This window comes from Falco peregrinus, chromosome 14, assembly GCF_023634155.1.
Source record: "Falco peregrinus isolate bFalPer1 chromosome 14, bFalPer1.pri, whole genome shotgun sequence".
Classification (NCBI taxonomy): domain Eukaryota; kingdom Metazoa; phylum Chordata; class Aves; order Falconiformes; family Falconidae; genus Falco; species Falco peregrinus.
Genome location: NC_073734.1, coordinates 24,082,367 through 24,099,807, shown reverse-complemented (window position 1 = coordinate 24,099,807; position 17,441 = coordinate 24,082,367). Strand labels below are relative to the sequence as shown.

At 54.1% G+C, this 17,441-nt stretch overlaps 1 protein-coding gene across 2 annotated transcripts; it reads right to left on the bottom strand.

Moving 5' to 3' along the window:
• Positions 1–1,861: 1,861 nt before the first annotated feature.
• Positions 1,862–11,727, bottom strand: LOC129785718 (cilia- and flagella-associated protein 20). 2 transcript variants are annotated; one of them, XM_055819157.1, is made up of 6 exons: positions 11,432–11,703; positions 6,070–6,149; positions 4,928–5,039; positions 4,386–4,574; positions 3,133–3,243; positions 1,862–2,241 (listed from the first exon to the last, which is right to left on the bottom strand). In XM_055819157.1, the coding sequence occupies exons 1-6, from the start codon at positions 11,513–11,515 to the stop codon at positions 2,236–2,238; spliced, it is 582 nt and encodes a 193-aa protein (XP_055675132.1). In that variant the 5' UTR covers positions 11,516–11,703; the 3' UTR covers positions 1,862–2,235. The 2 variants fall into 2 exon arrangements, with proteins under 2 accessions (XP_055675132.1, XP_055675131.1); XM_055819156.1 differs by lacking the exon at positions 1,862–2,241 and having other exon boundaries at positions 3,124–3,243; positions 11,432–11,727.
• Positions 11,728–17,441: the final 5,714 nt, after the last annotated feature.

Below are 17,441 nucleotides of genomic sequence, written 5' to 3'. Positions count from 1 at the left end.
AGCCAGATGGTTGAAGTTTTGATGTGAGAGGGGGATTAGAAGAGGAAGATTTTTGAAGAACACCGTGTAAATCCACCACTGTCTGGCCTAAAGGAAAGGGCCAGTATCTGATGGTGCTCCACACTGTACAGCAAGTAAACAGGAAGATTCAGTATTTTGTTTCATATTAAAAAATACACAAGAGGGTCCAAATGGAGGTAAGGGTTTACAGCTGGGAGTTTATTCCAGCAAATCTGCTGGCACAGCTCCTACAGGTCAGGCAGGAATTGGCAGCAGGGCGTATCTAATCTCTCTGCAGAGGCAGCCAGCTCAGGCCCCGGGAAGCCCAGCCCCTCTTAACGCATTAAGGTCACTCAGAGCAAGCCCAGCTCCTTGAGGACAAGGGGTGACTCCAACACGGGCCCCAGTGGGGCAGGGAAAGGCAGCGACAGCTCCTGGTGGGTGCTCAGCCACCAACGACTGCCAGAAACACATGCTCATGAGCCAGGCCTTGTGGGAAAGGATGCACGCTCTAGCCTGCCGGGGTCTGACGGATTCCCTCAGCAGCTTCCCCCCAGCCCCGGCAAGCCTTGCAAACATGGCAGGAAAGCCTTGCCATGGACTTCATTAAGGCTAATCCTTGGCACACGATACAGCGTGATTCCACTTAACAAATCTCAAGTCCGGCCAAGCTTCAACAACGTCAAAGCACGAGAGATGGGGCCTTTCCACGTGGGCTTACTTGGCCTGACTCCTTAGAACTACCAAGCTATCCCACTGCTACAAAAATTGGAAAGATCCTCTCCAGAAAGCCTTCTGCAAGCGCAGCTCAGCACCACACGGCAGCATGGGGTCAGCACCTCCCGTTCAAAGCCCAGTAGCTTTCAAGGTGCAAATAAGGCAGCTGCACTACAGGTGTCCCAGGAGCCTTCACAGAGGTAAAGTGGGCTCTGCACAGAGGAGGGGCTGCCTGTCAGGGCGCACAGACATGCCAAACCTTTCAGCCAGGTGGAGCCAGCAGTCAGGATTAAACCCGCAATCTGGGGCAGATGTCCCCCAACAAGCTCTCCTCCTCCTGGGTGAGACCAGCTTTGTTTTCTGGGACAATAATGAAAGCGAAGCCTTCCCTATTCACTGCACAGGCCAACACTAGGGAAGGATCAGTACCCGCCTCAGGCACCCACCCACCAGAGTAGCCGGTGGGGGGGTGGGGGGCTTGGCCCTGGGGAGGAAAGGCATCAGCTGCTCCCAGACGCTCTCTGTTACTGGCGAGGGCTGCAGCCTCCCCTCAACAAAGGCAGGCTGGTTTAAGGCAGGGAAGGGCAGCTTCAGCACAGGAAAAGACTTCCGCTCCTGTTATGCTGCTTTGCTAAACCTCCCCTCGGATCCCTGGGGAAAGGGACAATTTGGCAGCTGGAAGACTATTGTGTGCCTCTGGCTATAAGTAGCTGCTACAGGCTTGGTTGAGAGCTAAAGCCAGTTGTTTAACTACACAGCGAACAAAGCTGTGCCAAGACAGACAGGTTAAGACCAATTTGTCGCCGCTGGAAAAATGCCTTCAAGTAAGAAGAGAAAGAAAAACCCATTTCCACGTACTAAAAGTGAACAGCACGAGTTTTTGTCATAGGTAGAGCCACAGACCCCATGGACTGCAGGCAGATCCTGTCCATGGAGGGAAACCTTACTATTTTTCCTCTCTCCAGACTGCTGCTGTTCACATCTGTGCTATCCCTTAAAAAAAAAAGTGAGACTCCAAACAAAGCCAAATGCAGAGGCAAATTCTACCATCTGGGTTCCTAAAGAAATTCTTTGGCACTTTCCAAAGCACTAACACGTGCAAGTTAAAGGATCCATCAAAAGAGGAAGAAGCTAGAAGCAGACATAGTCAAATGTTTAATAACTTTCCAAGAGTGAGTATTACATCCATATTTAGAGTATATATAAAATAAAAGATGGAAAATAAGGAAACAAAAAAGAAAACCTCTCTGTGCAACACAAGACTGGGTACCAGGCCACTTGCAGTGTTCAGGCTCAACACTTTACGAACAGCTAGGAAAACTCTGATTCTGTGCAACTCACACACCAACAACGTAGTCCCAGACCTGTTACACGGTTCATTGTGTCCCGTCCAGAAAAAGGATCCCAGATGAATCAAAGTTACCCTAGGCAAGGTGAGCTGATCTAAAACTTGGTCTCAGCAGGGCCTTCTCTTCCACCCGACCCCAAACATTTCTTGCATCTCTTCCCAACGCGGAGTTATTGCTGGACAGAGCAGGGAGAAGAAAGGACACACTTATTAGACTCGGCAGCACCAAGACAACTGTACCGGCAGGGCTCCAAGTGTTCCCCAGACACCCCCGGGAGGCTGCTACAGCCCAGAAGGCAGCGACAGGCTCCCCAGAGGTATTGCCTACTGTCAACACTGCCTTCCACCTCCCACTAGGATCAGCACCCAACACCCTCCCTCAGCTCCTTGAAATCTTGCCCAGGAATCTTCTCTGCTTAAGAGCAGCATCCGCACTGGGCCAGGCTGGCCCTGGCAAAGAAAGTGCCTCCTTACAAGCCTCCAGACTGCTGCCAATATGCCAGGGACTCCTCTCCCATCACCATTAAGAGCAGACCTTGGCACATCCTCCAGCTGGGCAGCCACAACCTCGCTTGTGCCCTTCCCACCGCACAGCACCACCACCTGCACTGGGCAGGGAAGAGATCAGAGGGCAGTACATTTGGGCTAGAGGGATACAAACAGCATCTCTCCTGCAAGACAAGCGTGGAGCTGCCACTAGCTCTGAAGAGCAAGGGCGCTGTGCTGAGTCATGGGTGAAAGCTCCAGAGAGATGCTGGGAGCCTGCCACCCTGTCCAGAGTCCTTCAACACCAACAGGGAGGACGTGGGGAGCAGGTGCACAGCTCACCCTGCTCCTAGATGGGAATGACAACTTCCACATGTTGTAGCAGGAAAGCCACCCAGCAAGGCACCCCTACCAGACTGCTCACCCTGACAACACTGAGGTGCTCCCTGGCTGACAGCCAAAGCTGGCCAGAGCTCTGCTGCTAGAAGACACTCTGCATTGTGAAGGCAGCAGGAGGAGGAAGAGGATGGCTGGCCTGGCCCAGCGGCTGCTCCCACCCTCCTCGCCCACAGCTAGCTCACCTTGGCCTTGTTCTGGACAGGCAGGTAGAGTTTGAACTCAGCTGGGAGCTCATCCTCAGAGTAGAGCCGGTCAGAGAAGTACACCCGTCGGATGCGACAGTTGGCATGGATCTGAGAGTCAAAACAAAGAGTCAGTTCACCTTCCCTATGCTCTTTCCACATCCAGCTTTGCTGTCGTGCAGCAGCATGGATTCCTTGGCTTAGCAGCTGGAGAAAAGACCTCACTGCTTCTCTCTGAATCTGGCAGGGCATGAGAAGAAAGTGGCCTGTCCCCTCTGCTTCCATTAGATGCTCTCTCCAGTGATGCAACCTGGCTCAAGAGATTTGGCCAAGCTCTGGCATCTCTGCAAACTGGCATCTGCCTTAGCTTAGAGGGTTCCTTGCTGTGAACCCACCTCTGCTTCTCCACTGGTATCAGCAACTGCCACCACACTCAGCCTCAGCTTGCCGCATTTTCAACACTCCCTCTGAGGGGCCTCCCTGAGGTCAGGAATGAGACTGTCTGGTCTGAGCTGCCTCCACTATCAGCTGGCAGCAAAGAAGTCGCCCCAGTCCCCCTCACGGCTATGTGAGAAGGCAGACATTTCCCAGTTGACTGTCTGTACCTCTCGGGGCAACCCCACTAGGAGCTGCAGCAGCCCCACCATACGAAGGCATGCTCCGCACACAGGCATTCCTCAAAATAATGCTGGGCACAGTGAACACGAATCCCTAGCACGTGGAACAAGTTTCACAACTTCAGCAGAAACAAACGCCGCGTGAGCTCTGGCCCAAGGCACTCAGTGAAGGCAGGGTCACTCCACCCGCACTAGGAAACAAGCCTGACGGGAGATAGGGACCCTAACACCCTGGGTCCTTACCAGCAAGGCTCCTACCTGGCCAGCTGCTGTCTGGCATGCCTGAACAGCAAGGCAGCCCACAGCTAATTCCCAGCAGCCCTCCACCCAGCAGGATGCACGGCATGCCACAGGGAACGTCAGGTGGACAGCAACTCTTACCCTAACTGACAGCCAGCAAGAGAAACAAGATGGAAATGGGCTCCTTCGTCCCAGTCCAGTCCAGTGAAGTGAAGGACACCAAGACTGCCTCAGTCAGGCCTTTGCTCCCCTCCCGCAGTGCTCTGCAAAGAGCAGGACTGGCAGAGGAACCAGCCCGGGCTAAATCCAGATTCCCAATCTACAGCAAGGCTGTCCCAGCCAGCAGGAAGGCTACCAACCATCGGTTTCTGTGGGCAGGACATGCCTCCCTCTCACCTGAACTCTCAGGGTCTCGATGTAATTTGTCCCGTAAGCTCGGCGCGTGAAGTCCGACAGGTTGAACTGGATTTGGTTCCAGCCATCATCCAGCCGCATGGGCATGGTACAGATGAAGGGCTTCACCCGAGTTGTGCTCTGGTAGTTACTTGCCCGGAAACGCCGGCGTATGTTCTTATCATCCAGCACCTGGGGCAAGGAAGGCAGGGTGCTGACCCCAGGCATTAGGGGGCCCCAGCTCCCCAGGACAGCAGCTGCTCTAGACTCAGGTTCTTACCCATCTCTGAGAGAGGGCTCTCCTAGTCCCATCCCTCCATTTCACAGCAGAAGTATCTTTAACACAGGAAACAGACCCATTTTCAGGAATAGCAACAATGTGCTTGTGACCTGACCGATGCCCCCATAGCAGAAGAGCTGACACATCACACGGCCAAGAAAGCAAAACTGTTTTGGGGAAAGCCCCAGCCTAAGACTGCAGGCTCCCTGGCTCCTTCTCCTCACTGGCCCTGGCGGGCCTCCTTCGCTGCATAAGTGCTCCTCACCTGCACTTCAAAAGTGAAGTATTTCTTCAGGTTCTTGACGATCATCACTAGGAAATGTAGTTTGATGCCCAGGGTCTTCTTGGGGTCAGCAGGGCACGTGATGTATGTGGTACTGAGCGGGACAAAAAACACATTAGCATCTCACATAGCACAAAGTGCACAGCCTGAGTCCCAAGTCTCTCCCTTGACCTAATGCAGTCTTGCAGGACAGGCAGAAAAAGACAGCTGTGACTGCAAGATCCTAGCAACAACCAGGGCCTCCTGTAACAGGAGGGACAGTTTCAGAGGTAGCTGCAGGGGGAACAAGATAAAAGGGCCACAGAATGCATTCCAAATGTCACTGTTCTCACACAGGGCGTGAAACACCTTCCTGGACAGCTTCACCTCCCCCATTTCAAGGTCATGTCAGCACTGTTTCTTAAGACAACCTCCTCCTACCCTTGACTGAACAGGTAGGGCCCTCCAGAGCACAGCAGAGGTCACGAACCCTAAAAGCACACGTCACGCCTGGCAAGTTCTGTATCAACACATGTTGGGAGGAAGCAAAGCCTTGGCTCAGCCTGCCTGCAGGAGAGGAGTCTCTGCGGCCCTTACAAGGAGCTCCCTGCTCTGAAACACCCCTGGAGAAGCCCTGGAGACTGGGAACCCACTCATGGAGCTGGCATCTCTCTTCCTGGGCGATGGAGACAAGGTTGCCAAGTGAAGCACCTTAAGCAACTCCCCTCATAAATCTCCCTTTGATCTTCCTGCTGTTGGGAGAACAGCAGAGCAGGCCAGGCCTAAGACAATACAAGGTGCAGGAGGCAGTGCTGCTTTCTTAGTAGTCAGCGGCACTGACTAGGGACCAGGTATCAAATACAGCTTTCTTTGCCCACATGATGGAAAAATAAAGGGACTTAATTTTTATACTTTAGCCTCAGCAAGGATTACAGAGCGCCCTACAAGCACTTCCAGGGAAAGGCACAGTACAGTGCCAGAGAGGGGTATCAGTGATCTGACCCCAGATCACGTTCTTCAATTTACTGACAAAGAGATTGTAGTAGAGTCTAGAGGAGACATCTGCTGGGCACCAACACCTTTCACGCTGCTCCAGGGCCAAGCCCCCAGAGCGCACTAGGGCAGAAGAACATGCCTTCTCCTACCTGACATTAGTTCCTTCGATCTCCAGCACCAGCGACTGAATGTCATTGTCAGTGATTCGCTTGATATGGCCATTGCGCACCTGGAAGAAAAGTGGGGCACACAGGACAGATGTTACTTGTAGAGGCACCCACAGCTCTACTGAGGGGGCAGGCAGGGGAAGATCCCAGGAGGGCACATCTACGTTCACTTGGCTCCCATTGTCCTGGACATTGCTGTTCCCAAGGCTTTGATCACTGCCCCAGCGTGCCAGGACTCCAAAACAAGAGTTCGTGACCCAGCATGCTGCATGGAAACCGAGTGCAAGACTTTGACCTATCAAAACACACTACAGCAAACACAATCACTCGAGCCTCATGTTAGAGGTCCAAACAACCATACAAGCGTCAGAGCAAGACCAGCCTAGCGTGGGATAAGGGGCAGAAACAAGTATGAGCTATCCAGGGCCAAGCAAAAGATGCCACCAGCCAGCCACTGGTCACCAAGGGGTCTTAGTCTCTACTGCTGGATATGCCTGACTGCCTCTGTGGAAGAGCAGGACCAGATGACAGCTTGGTTAAAATTCTTCATAATTACACCACATGCAAGCACAGAGCCAGCATCTCCTCTGCCGAGGGTCACAGGGATTTGGCTACTCAGATGCAGCCAGCTCCCCACGGAGCTCAGGGCCAGAACCAGAAGCCAACACCATTCATTTTTCTCTAGAAGCAATATGGCTGAATCCCAGGGTCTGAGGATTTTTTTTTTTTAAAGGAAGCAGCTCACTTCCCAACAAATTTATCTCCATTTAAGACACTTTTGCTAATTAACCCCTCTGCTCTTCCCCAATGCTAGATCAGCAGATTGCAACGCTCCTTCCAGCTCCACAAATTAACTTCTTTGGCACCTATCACCACTGCTAACGTATAGGATACATTAAGCTTCTAATGGGACGGTTCCGGTCATGAGCTACAAAATGATTTACAGGTTTAGCAACTAACGTTCAAAGCTCATTCCAGGGCCAGACTGCAGCAGAACCCTTCCTCCCAGGCCTACGTAGCTCAGTGTAAGTTTTCACAAGCTGCACTACCGCCCGGCTGCAGGGAGATGGTGGCCAGGTCACGCAGGCGCCCTTCTGCACAAAAGCCAGCCTGCCTGCACGTGCCTGCAGCCAGCGCGGGCAGAGCAGACACACAGACACCATCCAGTGTCGGCTGGATCAGGCGGCCAAGCAGCCTCACCATTTTGTAAGAGAAGGCTGAACGGCACCAGAAGCACTCGCTGCCAGTGGGGGCTCAAAGCGCTGCCCTCCAGGACTCTGTGGTGCCAAAGCCCCAGCTTGGCCCCTCGGCTTGCTGCAGAGCCCGGCTCCGTGTCAGAGGCTGAGCTCCCCTCCTGCCTGCCTTGGGGACCACCCCCCTGACAGAGGACATGTTTGGGTCACAGCCAGAGGAGCACATTTCTTCCCCCGCCACCTCCGAGGGCCCCTTCGCAAGGAGCTCGCACAGACCAAGAGGTGACCTCCAGCTCTACCAGGCACAGCTGCCAGCTCTGTGCGGCACAGGGTGGGAGGGATGGTCCTGCTGTGCTCACAGTGGCTGCTCAGCAAGAGCTCGGTCTTCAGGGGCTTTGCCTTACCTCATGGAAGCTCAGAAGGATAAGATTTCAGAAAATTTTAGGAATCTGAACAAAACACTCCACATTTCTACTTGGCCAATATTTTCTGGCTATCTTAAGGCTAAGAAGGTGGATTTTTGAAGCTAGCAAAAAAGGGTAACAGCCCTCTTAAGAAAATAAAAGTTCTTCAAAAGCCTAATAGTCTCTGAATCAGGATAACTGTGAAGTTACTTGCTGTCTAAAGACAATAGAAAAGCTTTTGCAGATGCAAACCTTAAATCCCTCAGGGTTTGGAGGGAATCGTGGCTACACAGACAGTTGCGTCCGAACATAGGCGTTTCTGCAGGCTGCCATTGCTGCTAGCAACACTAGTCAAATGCAACAAAGACCAGAGGAAAAGCAGCAGCCAGAAGCAATCCCCCCCAGGCGCAGGCACCCGCCCACCCACCGGCAGATGGGACACCACGGTCCGAGGCCGACCTCTGGAGGCTCGCTCCCGCATCGTTGCCAGCCACCAGTCGTTAGGCGACGGGCTTGTGCCAGCAACAGCAAACTGGCCATCACCCAGACTACTGGAGGCATGGGTGCACTTTCTCCTCAGCACAGGCCAGCAAGTCTCACAGCCAGCGGTGGATCCGGAACAGGCACGAGGCCTTTTTGCCACCTCCCTCCTCCAAGAAGGGAGAGGAGGGGCAAAACAAGAGGCAAAAGCAGGAGCTACCTGGCTCTGCTGTAGCACTCGGTACACACAGATTGGAGGAGTGAGCAGCATGGCCTGCCTGTATTGGAGGTGCGGAGATTTGGGGCACCACAGACAAGGATGCTGTGCGACAGAACTAACAAGTCAGAAGGGCTGCAAGAGAGGACCTGAAGACTGGTCAGTATGTCCCCATGCATCGCTGGGGGGACCGTAGTGGCAGGATGCTGCAGAAATAAACAGATGACTCTGACCAACAAAGCGCTGGAAGGCAAACACGTCTCCAAACCAGACACGCAGTGCTGGAAGGCAGAAGACAGCACAGCCCAGCAGTTACCGGCTCTAGGCAGATGAGAGTGAAGGAGGAACCTCTGCCTGCAGGTACGGTGGGACAGTCACCGTCCTCTTCCCAAGGCCCGGACACTTCAGCCCTGCCAGAGTCCTCTGGAACAGGATGCTGGCGGCCAGGACAGATTGGGCTTGGCTGGGTTTGCTGCCAAGGCCTACCCAGAGCCTACCCACAGCCCCTGAGGGAGAAGGCAGAGAAGGGAACGACTGTATCCTACCGCTCAGAGGGAGGTTTACAAATGCTCACAACAAGGAAAGGCTTCCAGCAGCCCATTTCTATCGACACCTTTTTCAAATGAAGAAGCCTCTATGTCACACTGTCTCCATCAGCACAAGCAGTACACATCCTACTAGGGCTGAACAAAATACGGTTTTCCCCATGTCAGAAAAGCTTGAGTTTCCCCAGGAGCTGAAAACAAATAAATCACTGTCTGCTGGTACTTTTTGCAAAGATAAGAGTCTATGTTAGGACAGCTGTGAATCCAGTAGCCAGGGCATTCACCTAGGACGCGGGAGAACATCAGATCCCTTGTTTCCAGTTCGGACCAAAACAACAGGTGCGTTTCATGCAGCCCTGAAGAGGGCAGCAATCACTTACTGCAAAGTTCCGGTTGCTTTCCCAACTTCCAGAAACCCCAACCATAACCCTCTCCTCTAGTGATGCCAGAGCTGGACCATTCCTGGGATGTCTGCATTTGGACAGATCAGTATTTTCCAAGAAATAAACCCAGGGGGAAAACCCCTTACCGTTTCTGGACTTTGACTCATACCATGAAGGTGCTGCCCAAGCCAGCTGCCAGCCTGGCTCTCTGCAGCTGGCCTGGCAGGTTCTTGCACCAAGTCAGAGAGGCTTTGTTAGCAACTTAGCAGCCAGCTCCCGACTTGCAGCAGGCCATCAGCACCCAGACCATCAGTGGCACTTCCCCACACTAAGTTCACTCAGTCTTCACACTGCCCAACGCGTGAGTCAGCAGCATCAGCAGGATTTTCTGAAGGTGCTGAGCAAGTGAGATGACACCCATGCGTGGTGGAGTAAAGACCCAAGGGACTCCTCAGCTCCAAGACAGCAAGATGCCGCCCTTCACCTTCCAGTGCTGCGAACACACCAAGGGCGTCAGATCAGAAATGCCAAAGCTATTACGAACCCACTGCCCCAACTCCTTTTAAACGGAAAAGCCAGGTGAAAGAGCGAGCCATGCTGATATCCACAGGCAAAGAAGTCAGAAACCCCACTCTGGTTGCACACCTTTGTGAGCAGGGCAATCCTTGCAACAGGCTCGCCCAAGCTGGCCACGCTTCCTCAGGACAGACCTCTAAGCAAGGAAGAGCACCCACACACAGGGCTGCTGCTGCTGCCAGAGGAGCTCAGCCACACGCAAGTCCTGCAGCAAGCGATGGAAACAGCCTGCACACCCAGCTCCTGATCTTGGCAACAGCAGTGGCAATTTTTTGTCAGTCTTTTCGGGCCAATCCGGCAACAACTGCACCCAAATGGACCACTGCTTATGTCCACCACGCAAGCAGAGCTCCTGCTGGCTACCCCACATGCAGCATGATTGCAGCAGTATCACCCCGCCAGGACGATTCACACTGGGAAGTCTCCAGTCCAACCTCCACCTCTAAGCAGGGTCAGCCCACATTACTCATGGCTTTATCCAGTCTGGAGGCACGCTGCATCCCTTTGTCTAAGGGTCTTTAACGTATCCCATCCTCACACCATCCAAATAAGCTGCCAATCCTTTTCTAAAGTCATGAATACTTGTGCAAAAGCCCAAAAGTAGGCACACGCACACGGCCAGGCTATTCAAGGCAACCCACTTCTTGCAGAGTTGCATGGGCCCCCCACTGATGGGAAACAGGACAGTTCTGTGTTGCCTGTCACAAATGCTCACGCAAACCCACTGTGGTCAAACACTACTGCTGCCCGCTGAGCTGCCTCAAAGGCTTTCATTCCTGCTGAAACCACAAGAAATTCAGGTTAGCTTCAAGCACAAGCAAATGAATACACGTTGCAACCTCCGAGAGGAACGCCTACTCTCAAGAGCGTAACAAGCGTTGTGCAGAAACACCTTCAGGTAGCAACAGAACCACGGATGGTTTGCGGAGGGGAGGAAGCAGCAGATCCCAACGCCTCCAGACTTCCTGATACGGGCTCCCTGCGGCAAGGTACCTGGGGGAGGGCAGAGGACCCTCAACAGAACCACTCTAGAAACCACAGAGAAGAAAAACAAACAGATGAAAAACTCATGACTTCCTGGACACCCTAGAAGCCACCGTGCTGCCTACCTTTAAATACCTTTAGCTAGTCTGTCTAAAAAATAGGTCACACACGAGAAAAGACCCCCATCTCAGTTACGCCCAGCCACCACGGCAGAGCTGCCTTATGCGTCGAAGGGTCACGTTGTTTTCTGCTGCTTATTTCCAGCGTCCAACGGTTTTTGTAGCCTCTTGCGGCGCTGCAGCGCCTGACAACGGGCTGGCCGCGCCGCCGGCGGAGCTCTTCTGCTCGGCAAGGGAGAAGACACCTGTATAATAACATGTTTTCCTCAAAAAAACCCCCCAAACAAATCCGGGGGGGTCCCGGTAACCCGGTGCGGGCAGCTCTGGCCCCGGCGGCCTGCCCAGAGCATCCCCGCGGTGCCGGCCGCGGCCTGGCCTCACCTCACCTCACCTCTCCTCACCTCACCTCACGCCCCGCGCAGCCCCGGGAGGCGCCGCCTCACCTTTTTGTCCCAGATCTGGAGCGGCTTGCTGCCGATGCTGTACAGGATCGAGAGGAACCCGCTCTGGAAGGTGTTCTTGAACATGGCGGCGCCGCGGCGGTGCAGTCCGGTGCAGTCCAGTCCAGTCCAGTCCAGTCCGGTTCAGTCCGGGCCGGGCCGGCCCGAGCGCCGCTGTCCCGCGGCCGCGCTGCGCAAGGCCACGGCGCTGCTACGCGCGGTCCACAGATCCCTCCGCGCCAACCTGCGCTTCCGGGTCGCGGCGCCGCCGTCACCAGGGAAGTACTTTCCGCGGCCGCCGCTGCTGTGGGGCGACGCGGCAGGGCGGGCCGGCGCAGCCCCGGGCAGGCGCTGGCGGGGCACGGCCCCCAGCGCGGAGCGGCGGCGGGCGCGGCCCTGCCTGGGGCTGGGGGCGCCCCGGTTCTGCCTCCCGCGCCCGGCGGCGGCGCTCGGTGCTCACAGCGCGGGCTGCAGGGTCGGGCCTGGGGCCGGGGGGGTCCCTGTCGGAGCCGGCCTCCGGGGCGGCCTGGCGGCAGGGGCTGTGGGGCGGCCGGGGCCGCGGTGGGCGCCGCGGCCGGCAGGGAAGGCCTGAGCGCGGCAGGACTCCGGCCTGGCAGGGCCGTGCCCGGCTGCTGAGCCCTGGGCCCCCGGCCGCCCCGCAGGCCGCGCCGGCCGGGAGCAGCGCGCCTCGGTGAAGCCTTGGCTGTGCAAGGCCGCGCCGTAGTGAATGCGCTGGCGGTACCGCATCTACTGAACGTTTGGAGCTTAGGTGGGCACGTTTTTAAAACCTCCCAGCTCTCCCCCTGCGATTCACAACGACCAGACAACAGGGAACACTGTGGGTTGCTGTTTCCGATGCCAAGCTTTGCTCACAGAGTGTTTTTCAGCCTGGGCTCTGCTGCTTTCTCCCAGACCTTCCATTCCTCTGCTGGTTTTACAAGACTGCAGTGTCCGGACAGCGTTTGCTCCACTCTTTGCTGCTTCCTTCAGCCCCAGTCTTGCTCCCATGTTCCCCAGCTTCATTTGCCCCAGCAGGTAACACCATCCATCCCCCTCCGGGTGCTGCTCAGAGCAGCCTGTGTGCGGCCGCAGGTACACGTGCCCGTCGGAAATCCTGTGTGACTATCGATGCCAGTAGTTCCATTAAAATGAGAGTGATAAATGCTCACGGCTCAGCCCCATGTCTGTGGACGTGCATTATTGGGTAGTGCTACCGTGAGGTGTGAGCACCAGAAATCAGCTCCTGTCACTCCCAAGCTGTTTCCTGACTCAGGTCTTCAAAGATGTGGCCAGGCCCTTTCCCGTACCTCTGTGGCCAAGGGAAAGGCCAGCACCTTTGATGGCAGGGGAAGTGAAGGGTGTTTCGGTCACACAGTGGCAGTGGGTACATCCCACCCTCAACCAAGCCATTTCCCAGCCACCTGATGCCACCCTGGCTGGAGCTGGCTGCAGCCATGTGCTTGGAGCTCTGTTACTGCATGTGCTGGTGTAGCACAAAGAGGGACACTCTGGTGCTGGAGGAAACCGCTGGGATGTCTGGAAAGCCCAGAGGAGCCTCCTGTGCATCGGCCAGTGCAGGAGGCTGTCCCAGTACTGTGTCATGCCTGCTGTCACAGTGGCATTTCATCAGACAGCATTTCAGGCCAGAACTGCTCCATCTCCATGTGGAAATGGGCCAGATTCTGAACTCACTGATACCAGAGATACCTGTCATGAGGCAGACTGGCCATGGTAGGAGGAAGGGGCAGGAAAGCTCTCAAACACAGCAACATTGTCATTGTGGTACCTTTAGCTTCTCCTTGATGCTCCAAGCCAGCCGGGGATACCAGTGCTGTTCAAGGGTCTTCCCCATGGGAGACAGGCAGCAGCTCCAGCCGTCTGGCTTGTTTGAGCAGGAAGGTGCTGATCCGTGCCCATGGGGGAAATCTGGATTTTTGGATTAGTGGAAAGAGGAATCTTTGCCTTCCTGGAGAAGCACCAGCCCCTGGGCCCAGGAGTACTACATAAGCACAGAGGGACTGCAGTGCACAGTGCTGGGAGGTGGGCAAGACTCCGCAGGGGCTCAGAGAGAGCTGTGTCAGACCCAGCCCCTGCCAATGTCTGTGGGGGTACCCAGCTCAGCCCATGCAGTACCGAAACTCAAGCATGAATTTATTTGCTCGAGGAAATAAAGGTGCCCAAGGAGTGAACCTCTGGAAAAAACTTTCCCAAAAGCAAAAAACCAAAGCAGCTTTCGACAAATGTGAGAAACAGATGACACGGTGTGGCTGCACACACTCTCCCTCCCTGCCCTCCACCAGCTGCCACTCTTCAAGACAAAATGGTGCCTCTGCCTTTTGCCAATACCAGTTGGCGAAACCCTTTGCAATCAGGATTCACAAAACTCCTTGCACATGAGCACACAGGTGTGCACAGTCCTGTCCCTGCTGTGTCTGCTGCCTGGCTGCCAAGGGACCATTTATTTGTCCAGGACGTGAGTCAAACCCAGCACATTTCAGAAGCAGCCCTTACGTGAGCAGGGGTAGAAGTGGCAGTGCGCACTGTACAATCCCAAGTTTTCATGCTGTTTACTTATCCCTTTTAAATTGTTCCTGCTTTCAGCCTCCAATAGAAAGCTTTATCTGTCAGAGTATGTTCGCCTTCGTGCTCTGAGATCACTGTGCCAGTGATAACCCTTGTCTCTTACTGCATGACTGCAAAGAAACGTGCTATTTTTTTCCTTTTGTGAGCTGGGATAAGATGCAGTACCTTGACGATATAAGGCGTGGGGGGCTGAGGTACAGCTTTACTGGTGTGAAAATGCTTTTCAGGCCTTGCATGGCTGAAGAGGCTTAACGGAACAGTCTGGGCTAAAAATCCCATTTTTAAACTGAAATATATTACATTTCTTCCTGCTGTAATATACCCATAGCATCTATTTTCAAAGTATAGACACTAAACAACATAAAAAATACTATCCTGCATGAGCTTTACGGTCCTTCAGTTTAACTCCAGGCCCCTGTGTAGCTCTTGTTGCTAATGAATGCCCCAATCCAAATCCTGCTGACAACCACAATGTTGCCTGCCGGTTGTGCTTGTCTCTCCCTTGGGCTACGGACGCTCTGACTGTACTAACCATGCATTCCCTTGCAGCACCCGGCTTAGCAGCACTTTCTCCTTTGTTTACAGTGCCTCACACAAACAAGTGGAGCACACAAAAAGCAAGGCATTATTTAGAAATGATCGGCTATATTTAGTCAGTGGGTTACAGTATACTTCATATGGCACAATTAAATAACTTGTTCCCTTAATCAGATGGCAAGAGACAACTGGGATAAATATCCAGCTGCCATTCCTGAACAGCCTGCTCATTCACATGCTCTCCACTTACCATTTTAATGGCATGTTTTGCTGCAAGTGATGCACGTAGAAATATGTTGCGGTTTGAAATTGTCGCTATTTCTCAATGACTTTTAACAAAAAATAATAGCTGTTGACTCTCCTCCCTCCCCAGGCATGGCTGGGCTAAAGGAGAGGGCAGAAAGAGGGAAGCCTAATGAGATGTTAACACATGTTGGTAGCCAAGGCTGGCATTTGGGAAGGGGCCTCTGGGAGATGTATTTTGATGAGATTCACGCACTGACGTTACCCACCTGGAAGATGTTGGTATGTTATATCAACCCTGTTCCCAGTTCCCAGGGTGTAGAGGGATTGGATTTTGAGGAGCAGGTGGAGGAAAAGGCCCATCCTAAAAGAATAATCTGGTCCGAGAAGTAAACAGAGGATGCCCGCTCCAGAAATAACTGTCCACTAAAGCACTTCCTGCCCTTCAGAGTTCCCAGCAATCCGATGCCTTCCGAGGAACAGGATATTTGGGAAGCTCCTGGAATGCCGCTCCTCTGAAGTTTCACATTGCTGGGTGCAGTTGCTACAGAATAACACAACAGCTCTCTCCAGTATCACTGAGCCTGCGCTTGCCTTATTGCACACAGCCCAGGATCATGGCTTGGGACATCCTAACCTGGAGCATCACTCTCTTGGCTTAAGCCATTGCTGGAGAGCTGGTGCCTGGGGCTGGCTGCGTGGTCCAGTGGGCCGGCTGGAAGGGCAGTGCCTGGACCAGTAAAACCAGAACTGGATTCAGTCAGTACCTCTGTGAGCCAAAAGCCTTCACTGCATGACAAAAAGAACAAAGCAATGACTTTGTGTCATTGAGCGTGTGGTCCTGGGATTTATCCAGATGACTCCAGCCATCTTTCCCAGCCTGGATTTTCCTACAGGAGCAGGACTGGATGAAGGGCAGCTATAATAAGGAAAGCAAAAAGGGAATTAGGCAGGAGATCCATAGCCACCACATACAAGAGGAGGCAAGGCACGCGACTGGCTTTGGATGCTGAGGGAACTCAAAGGACCTCATGCTGGCTGAATGCTGAGCAGCACAAGAGGAGGAAGCTGGGCTGCTGCTGAGCAAGACAGAAAAGCAGAGGGATGTAAATATCAGTGAGTGCAGGCGGCAGTGCTAGCATGTGCTGGAGCTCTTTGGCAGAGAAAGTTGAGGAAGGAGGACCTGCTGCCTCGGTGGGATCACTGTGCAGTGGATGTCACGGTGCGGCAATGGGTGAGAATGAACAGAACCTTTCTGACCCTGGACAAACTGGACACAAAAAATGGGCAGGCAAAGAGTTGATTTTTGACAAGCAACAGTTAAAAAGAGTCATTGAGAGCATCCTTTAGAGACTAGCTGTTGACCTGGAGAGGACCTGGGCTGCAGCAGGTGGGAATGGGGGACATGACTCAACGGTGTTAGGAGAGCGATGGATGAGGTAGCAACAGCACTTGGATGTGCCACCATGCTGCAGGGACCTCACTTCAGTGTATGCTCATAGCGCTGCTTCCGCCCAGCGCACATGGCCCTCAGGTGGACTCTGCCATGGGGTCCTCCCTGCAGGGACAGGCTCTCACTGCTGGCCAGAGCTATACCAGCTAAAAAGAGTCGTGCTGAATCTAAGCACCACATCAGCACGGTCCTGAATACAACAGGGCTGTCGTTACACCATGCCTCAGCAACGGACCAAGCCCTGCCTCACAGTGCCAGTAGCTTCAACTTACCTGATGTACACGTCCCTAGCTGGCCTCACATCATCACATCTCCAGGTGTGGCACATGAAGACAGAGTGGGCAAATTTCCACTTGCAGGCTTTGTGTAAGGACTTGCTCCTGCATTTCCACTTCAGCCACTGCCCAGGGCTGGGCAAGAGCAGCACCTTTGTGGTTCTGTGCCAGCAGGAGCTCGCAGCTCACCTTACCTGAGCTCCCCTCCCTGAGAACTAGCCACGGGTCTGGCTTTCCCAGTGAAGAGCCTCGTCTCAGAGGTACCCTTAGCCTGGGCAGCTTCAGTATAGGGGAAAACCGTGCAGGGATAAACACACGAGCAGTGAAGGAATGGGACAATGGAAGAGAAATGACTGCGTACAGTCATACAGAGTCCAGCTGCAGGTTTTTAGACCAGAGTTTCAAGTGGTTACTTAACATCTAAGACCAGAGCACAGCTTGGACAACCACAGCATTGCAGCCAGGCTCCCCTGAGAACTGCTGGTGAAGCACCACATCTGTAGGGGAACTCCTGCAATGTAGAGGCCTACAGGCAAGAGTTCCATGCTCAGGGCTTTGCAGTGATGGTGCTGAGAAGGAGAAAAGTCTCAGTCCATGAAAACAGAAATTATGGGAGCTCCTGCAGTGCAGAGGCAGAGCTGTGCCCAAACCCCATGGGCGGGGAGAAGCAGGTACCAGTTTTAGCGCCCAGGCCACCACCCAGGCAGGCACCTCCAGAAGAGTGTAGGGACCTAAAGAGGGACACCCCAAAGGTGGCAGGCGGCTCCTTTGCCTCTGCCCAGTGATTTTGTACAACCAGCTCCTCCTGCTCTCCTTGCCCCACCTGTCCCAGCAGGGCACAGGGAATGGCTCACACTGCCAGCGTTCTCCAGTGTGGCCGGTCCTGCCCCACAGCTCCCTCCCCACTGAATACTCCTCTTCG

What these genes read in the sequence shown, in the direction of transcription:
- LOC129785718 (XM_055819156.1), bottom strand. Translation starts at nt 11,515, where the DNA reads ATGTTCAAGAACACCTTCCAGAGCGGGTTCCTCTCGATCCTGTACAGC. An exon ending in TCCAGATCTGGGACAAAAAG is followed by an intron (nt 6,150 to 11,431) that starts GTGAGGCGGCGC and finishes CTTTTCTTCCAG; the next exon opens with GTGCGCAATGGCCATATCAA. An exon ending in TCGAGACCCTGAGAGTTCAG is followed by an intron (nt 3,244 to 4,385) that starts GTGAGAGGGAGG and finishes TTTGACTCTCAG; the next exon opens with ATCCATGCCAACTGTCGCAT.